Source organism: Eumetopias jubatus, unplaced genomic scaffold (assembly GCF_037043125.1).
Source record: "Eumetopias jubatus isolate StellerSeaLion01/CBP00866 unplaced genomic scaffold, mEumJub1_p1.0 scaffold_3, whole genome shotgun sequence".
NCBI classification, from domain to species: Eukaryota; Metazoa; Chordata; class Mammalia; order Carnivora; family Otariidae; genus Eumetopias; species Eumetopias jubatus.
Genome location: NW_028274809.1, coordinates 30,329,911 through 30,337,500, shown reverse-complemented (window position 1 = coordinate 30,337,500; position 7,590 = coordinate 30,329,911). Strand labels below are relative to the sequence as shown.

Here is a 7,590-nt window from a genome sequence, read left to right as displayed (position 1 = left end):
TCGGGCTACGCTCTCAGCGTGGAGTCTGCTTATCTCTCTCCCTCTGCTCCTCCCTCTGCTCATGTGCCCTCTTCTCTCTCTCAAGTAAATGAATAATAAAAAAAAAAATCTTAAAAAAAAAAAGATAGGTCCTAATAAACTAAAATGAACTTTCATAAAAAGGAAATCTTGTAAGAATGAAATGACAAAAGAAGGTTAATAAATTAAAATTTGTAACAATATCAGTGTTCTCCAGAATGAAAACTCACAAAATGATGGAACAAAATGTAAGAAATTTTCTCTAAACCCAGAGAAAAAGGATATGAGAAAAATTATGAGAGAAAAGAGCCAAAAGTCTGAAGGCCAATCAATGCATAACAAAAGAGGCTTCTGCAGGAGAGCAAATAATTAAGTAAAAATAAACCAATAACCTTTTTCTGAGCTTAAAAGGAAAAAAAAAATCAAAACATTTCAATTTGATAATGGAGAGTCTCTATGATATTCCCAGGCAAAACTAATGACATCTGAGTGTCACCTGCTTAAAATCTGGTAGAATTTTTTTTTTAACATCAAAAATAAGGAGCCCAAAGGGTGAGGAGGCAGACATACATATACAAAGTCAGGTCATCCTCAGTGACAAAACAGAGATTACATTAGATCTTCCCTAAAATATTAAATGAAAGTGTGCAGAAATACTTAGTATTAAAGGAAAAAAGACTGTCATCTTTGTACCTACCCAAGTAGTCATTTGTGAGAAGGAATCAGAAATACAATGTTAGACAACTGGGAATTTTAAAAAAAGTTTAATTAATTTTGGTACCCATTCAGAAAAACAAAACTGTATAAATAAAGACATAGATGGAAAAGTGAACTAAAAATAAGAAGTAAAAATTGTGGCTAGAAAGGATCCAGAGGTGAACAATGCAAATAAACTCTACCTAAAAAATATAAAGTTTTTAAAAATGTTTACATGATGGAGCACCTGGGTGGCTCAGATGGTTAAGCGTCTGCCTTCGGCTCAGCTCATGATCCCAGGGTCCTGGGATCGAGTCCCGCATAGGGCTCCCTGCTCCTTGGGAGCCTGCTTCTCCTTCTGCCTCTCTCTCTGTCTCTCATGAATAAATAAAATCTTTAAAAAAAAAAAAAAATGTTTACATGATGATCTACAATGCCAAATTAAACCAAACAGAAATATAACATTGAAACTGAAATTAATGTTTAAGAATTTACTCAAGGGTGCCTAGGTGGCTCAGTTGGTTAAGCGTCGGCCTTCAGCTCAGGTCATTATCCCAGGGTCCTGGGATCGAGTCCCACATCGGGCTCCCTGCTCAGTGAGGAATTTGCTTCTCCCTCTCCCTCTGCCCCTCCCCCATGCTCTCTCTTTCTCTCTCAAATAAAATCTTAAAAAAAAAAAACCACAATGTATTCAAATACTTTTAAATTTAAAAAATTTGCCTATCATATTTATTTTTTTTTAAAGATTTTATTTATTTATTTGAGAGAGAGAATGACAGATAGAGAGCACGAGAGAGAAGAGGATCAGAGGGAGAAGCAGACTCTCTGCTGAGCAGGGAGCCCGATGCGGGACTCGACCCCGGGACTCCAGGATCATGACCTGAGCCGAAGGCAGTCGCCTAACCAACTGAGCCACCCAGGCGCCCTCGCCTATATTTTTTTAAAAGTGTTTAGCCTCAATCCTTAAACAAATTTGAAAAATAAAACTTTTTTTTTTTAAAGATTTTATTTCTTTATTTGAGAGAAAGAGCGGGGGAGAGAGGGAGAGGGAGAAGCAGACTCCCCACTGAGCAAGGAGCTCGATGCAGGGCTCGATTCCGGGACCCTGGGATCATGACCCAAGCCAAAGGCAGATGCTTAACTGACTGAGCCACCCAGGTATCCCTGTTACATTTCTAAAACTTGGAAATATGCATTAAGAGCCTCAGAAATGTTTATCCTGTTTACCTTAAGAGCTCTACTTTTAGAAATCCACTGTAAGAAAATAATATAAAGTTCACAAGTATCTGTGTATCACTGCATTATTTATCTATATTTTAAAGACTAGTATCAATTTATACGTTAACAAGAATTAAATGGCTAAAAAATTGTACATATTCGTGATATTAAATAGCAATTAAAGTTTATAAGAAATTTCTAATTACAGTAAGAAATTTTATATGGTAATGAAAATTGAGGGGCACCTGGGTGGCCCAGATGGTTAAGCGTCTGCCTTCGGCTCAGGTCATGATCCCAGGGTCCTGGGATCGAGCCCCGCATTGGGCTCCTGGCTCAGCAGGGAGCCTGCTTCTCCCTCTCCCTCTGCCTCTCCCCGTCTTCATGCTTTCTCTCTCTCTCTCTATCTCTGTGTCTCAAATGAATAAATAAAATCTTAAAAAAAAAAAAAGAAAATTGATCAAAATCAGGATACAAAACTGTTTATACAGTATGATTTCAACTATATAACTAAAAAATGTTTACACAGGAAAAAGAACCACACGAAAGTAGCAACAGTAATTATCTATAATTTGTAGAAGAATAATTTCCATTTTCATATTTTCTTCTCTTTCCAACTTCCTAAAATAAATGTGTATTGCCATTTTTTTTTTGAGAGGTGTGCGCAGGGGTGGGGGGAGGGGTAGAGGAAGGGGGAGAGATACCTCAAGCAGGCTCCACACCCAGCACGGAGCACGACTTGGGGCTCAATCTCACGACCCCTAAGATCACTGACCTGACCCAAAATCAAGAGTAGACGCTTAATCAACTGAGCCACCCAGGTGCTTCAAATGTGTATTAATACAGTCAGAAAAAAACTTCCCTTATGTTGAATTCTCATGTTAGCTTACATTTTTATCATTTAATCAAAGTCAGAGGGCTTACTGCAATTTTTGAACCAAGGTATACTAATATAATACAGATTTTCAAGATTTTCTCAGCACTGCTATTTCAAATTTTTTTTTTTAAGATTTTATTTATTTATTTGAGAGAGAGAGAGAACATGAGCAGGGGGAAGGGCAGAGGAAGAAGCAGATTCCCTGCTGAGCAGGGAGCCCTACATGGGGCTTGATCCCAGGATCCCGGGATCACGACCTAAGCCAACGGCAGACACTTAACCAACTGAGCCACCCAGGCGCCCCTCAAATATTTTAAATATTATTTATCTTCGGTTCTTCTCACACAGAAAATAAAGGTATCTCTTTCACGTCTACTACTGAGACATTGCTAAATATTAAGCTATTAGTAAATCTAAATGTGACAGTATAACAGTAACACATGTACACAAAATTACTTGAATCTTACAGTATATAGAACAATCACTCAACATACCTATGAAGGATATTCATAACTTTCCAATCACCAGCAATACCACTACTCGTCCGAATCTTCTGAGCAATGTTGGAAACAGCTGCAAGAATTGCTGCCCCATCACTTCTCTGGAGTGCAGAACTGCCTACAACCACCATTGGTTTTTTAGCTTCATGTAATACCTATTTAAAAAAAGAACTTTGATTAAAAAATTTTTTTAATTTGCATCTACAATACGTTATCCCAAGTTTTAGTTTTAATGCAGAATGTCTTTGATTTTTAAGAGTCAACATATAGACATATATACAACCAGATTTAACCAAAAACACCTCGCCAATGTTACTATGAAATGGCTAAATGAGTTATCAGATAAAACAGATTTTCTAAAAGTACTGGGAATGAAAGCCTTTTCTAAACATCCTTTGGTCAGAATGATTATGGGTATGTTCCAGAAAAACTGGGCAATGTCACTACAGACATTGAGTTGGTACTAACAGAAAAAGCCACATTCAAGTATCATGTCTACAGTCTTCTATCTACTCACCATGCTCTAGAAAAGGACAAAGAGGTAGGGAAAACAATGAACACTAGGATTACAATGCAGAATACCTAAAACTTTAAGGGCTCTGCTTTAAAACACAGTAACTTCCTGAATGCCAAAACCGGAGGGGAGTGCCTCCCAAAAGCAAAGGAAACTACAGATTTAGTGGAGGATGGAAAGTTAAAAGTAAAGCAGAAGAGTATAGAGCTCACTCTCCTAACCACCCTCTGTATTATTCAATAAATAACTGGCCCAGGGGCCCCTGGGTGGCTCAGTTGTTAAGCGTCTGCCTTTGGCTCAGGTCATGATCCCAGGGTCCTGGGACTGAGCTCCGCGTCTGGCTCCCTGCTCAGCAGGAAGCCTGCTTCTCCCCTCTCCCACTCCCCTGCTTGTGTTCCCTCTCCTGCTGTGTCTCTCTCTGTCAAATAAATAAATAAAATCTTTAAAAATAAATAAATAAATAACTGGCCCAAATCAAAGAATCAGCATGAGAATTATGCCTACATACTACAGAGGAGAATAAATGTCCTCCTTGGGAATTTCCCTAGAATATGTGAAAAGTTCAGAAAAATAGTTCTCTTTTTTTAATAAAACATTTTATTTATTTATTTGACAGAGAGAGACAGCACAAGCAGGGGGAGCAGGAGAGGGAGAGGCAGGCTCCCCACTGAGCAGGGAGCCCAATGCTGGGCTCCATCCCAGGACCCCGAGATCATGACCTGAACCAAAGGCAGACGCTTAACAGACTGAGCCACCCAGGCGCCCCAGAAAAATAGTTTTCAATAGACTCAGAGAAAATAAAAAACACACTTTTTCTCACATGAAAAAAAAAAGCATAAAAAAGTGACACAACAGAGAGTATTATACAATAGAAAGAGCTTTTTGTCACAGAACTCAGGAAAGAACTGGAAGAGGAACAAATTAGAAATGAATACCATTCCAGAAACAATAAAAAACAAAATAAAACATGACCTTAAATACAGGGACAAGGCAGGCTACAGGAAATCATATAAAACAAACTGAAAAAGAACAAAAGAACAAAGTAAAAATGACAGAAAAGTTACAAAAGGGGAACCAATATCTGTTTTTTTTTTTTTTTTTTGATTAGGAGTTCTTTTTGTTTTTTTTTAAAAGATTTTATTTATTTATTTGACAGAGAGAGAGAGCACAAGCGTGGGGAGCAGTGAGCCTGATGCAGGGCTCAATCCCAAGACTCTAGGATCATGACCTGAGTCAAAGGCAGACACTTAACTGACAGGGCCACCTAGGCGCCCCTTGTTAGGAGTTCTTAATGAAGGGAACACCACTAACAGAAAATATATTTAAATCTAGTATAGAAAAAAACTTGTGAAAAACACTGATCATGTTCTGGGGCATGGAGATGGGAATTAGAAAAGAGGAATAGTTTTCAATAACTATTTCTTTTGTATTTTTGATCACTGCAATCATGATAATGTTTTTCCTATTCAAAACAAAGGAATTGGGCTTAGCTGCTTTGTACCACTTGATTACACCTAAGGCCACACCATCTTGGAACCATGAGAAGTTCACTCAAACACACATGAGTAAGCAAAGGCACTGAGGTAGTAAAGCAGGAAGGAATGTCCTTCCTTGATGACATCCTTGGACATTTGCCTACCCTCCAGAACTGTTACGTGAAAAACAGAAACCTCTTACATTTTTTAATAATCAGCATTCCACCACACATGCACAAATACTAACTAAAAAGAGCCTTAAATTTTCACAATGAAAGGTGCTCCATGTCCCATAAAAAAGTGAAGAGAACCACCGTTAATTCTGAAGTTATTAAATTTCAAAGATAAAGAACCCACTATAAAGGTTCAAAAAAAGTATCTAGACAGTTAAAAAAAAAATTAGGACAGGGTTGGGAGGAAATATGACTGACATCAGGCTTCTCCACAGTAACAAAAGGCAGTGTCTATATAAAGTTCAGAGAGGAAAAAAGTGTGACCCCAGAACTTTGTATTCTTCCAAGGCTCTCTTCAGGAATAAAATAGACATTCGCAAGCAAGCAAGAACTCAACGAATAGGGTACTTATGAGCCCCTCTTGGAAAAGTAAATAAAAACCTATTAATACCAGAAAGCAATGAAATGAATGTAAATAAAGTACTCAGTAATGAAAATGTCATTAAAAGGACTCATGAAATTTAAGAATAACTCTTGCAGTAAAGAAAGATTTCCTTTAACTTCAGTTTAATTGCTTCAGTTTCACTTCAACTTGGAGGGGCTTGAACTCACAAACCTGAAATCATGACCTGAGCTGAGATCAAGAGTCAGACACCTAACGGATTGAGCCACCCAGGCACCCCTTACGTCAATTTCTTTTTTGATAATTTCAAGTAAAATTAAACTCTGGTACATAAATATAGCACATATAACATGAGCTCATTTTTGTCAGCTTATCTGTTCATCCATCGTGCTCTATATATGAATAGAGATATGATTATGTTTCATCAATATTTGTTTGGGGGTGCCTGGGTGGCTAAGTTGGTTAAGCATCTGCCTTTGGCTCAGGTCATGATCCCAGGGTTCTAGGATGGAGCCCTGCATCGAGCTCCCTGCTTTGCAGGGAGCCTGCTTCTCCCTCTCTCTGCCGGCCACTCCCCCTGCTTGTGCACACACTGTCAAATAAATAAATAAAATCTTTAAAAAAATAAAAAATTGTTTGGGTTGGTGGAACCTGGGGTAATGTTTTACTTTTTTCCATTTTTCTTTTCTATATTGCTATAATTTTTAATAGTAATCACGTATCATTACAACAAGAACAATAACTCTTAAAAATAATAATACTCAAATATCAACAAAAGTAGATATGTATAACTTGAGAGCACCTGGCTGAATGGATGGCTACCGAAAGCAATGTCTTGAAGAATTTTGGGAGAATCTCCCAGATGGTCATATCTATAAGTGAGATCCACTGGGCTGCCAATAAGGGCCACTTTTAAGTCATTGTGAAGCCAGCTGAAATAAAAACGACAGTTTTTAGAGCTAAATTACTAAATTAGCATAGTCACCAGTCTCATCAATGCTAAGGGCTACACCTACTTATGTTACAAATGTTAAAAGCACAAAGCAGTCACAGAACATGTGGCCTTAACAGATATAATTTATTGTGTACCTTTCAAAATAACAGTGTTGTAAAAATGCACACCAAGGTAAGTCAGTGAATTAATTTCCTGTGAAGAATGCAAACCCTAAGCAAGCTATAAAAACTTTAATTTTAGAATACATGATGTGTAATTTTTATTTTACCATATTTACACAGCAGAGTCAATTATCTCCTAATTATCCATTAAGGTGATTTAAATATAGTTAATGAAAATAAACTACATCACTTTATTCTCTTTGATAAGGAAGTATGGATCCAGCTCTTCTAAAACTAGTTATAAACGTGGTGGCCATATATTCTGTTTGTCTGAGACAGTGCTGGTTTTCATCTGTATCCTGCAGCATTAACAATTCCCCCTTTCACTCTCAACAGTGTCACAGTATAGACAATAAATTATATCAACCTATTCATAAGTCTCGAAGATATGAAAAAATGGAATTATTCTACACAATAACTGCCGGTGCTCTTCAAAAAAATGTCAAAAAAGAAAACTGAAGAGTCATGACACTAACTGCAATGTGTGACTTGAGACTGACTCCTGAGCAGGAAAAAAAAATCATTATAAAAAAATCATTATAAAAGAAATTATGGAAAAACTGGTGCATCATGAATTATGTCAAGGTAAGAGGACAAAGTATA

At 37.3% G+C, this 7,590-nt stretch overlaps 1 protein-coding gene across 3 annotated transcripts in view; it reads right to left on the bottom strand.

Annotated features, from left to right (window-relative positions):
• Positions 1-7,590, bottom strand: part of NDUFS1 (NADH:ubiquinone oxidoreductase core subunit S1) — a 30,033-nt gene that overhangs the window by 8,693 nt on the left and 13,750 nt on the right. For all 3 annotated transcript variants that reach the window (XM_028112212.2, XM_028112211.2, XM_028112214.2), the window contains exons 13-14: positions 6,674-6,803; positions 3,301-3,461 (exon numbers count right to left, since the gene is read on the bottom strand). In XM_028112212.2, coding sequence (XP_027968013.1) covers positions 3,301-3,461; positions 6,674-6,803 — 291 coding nt within the window. The remainder of the gene's footprint in view (positions 1-3,300; positions 3,462-6,673; positions 6,804-7,590) is intronic.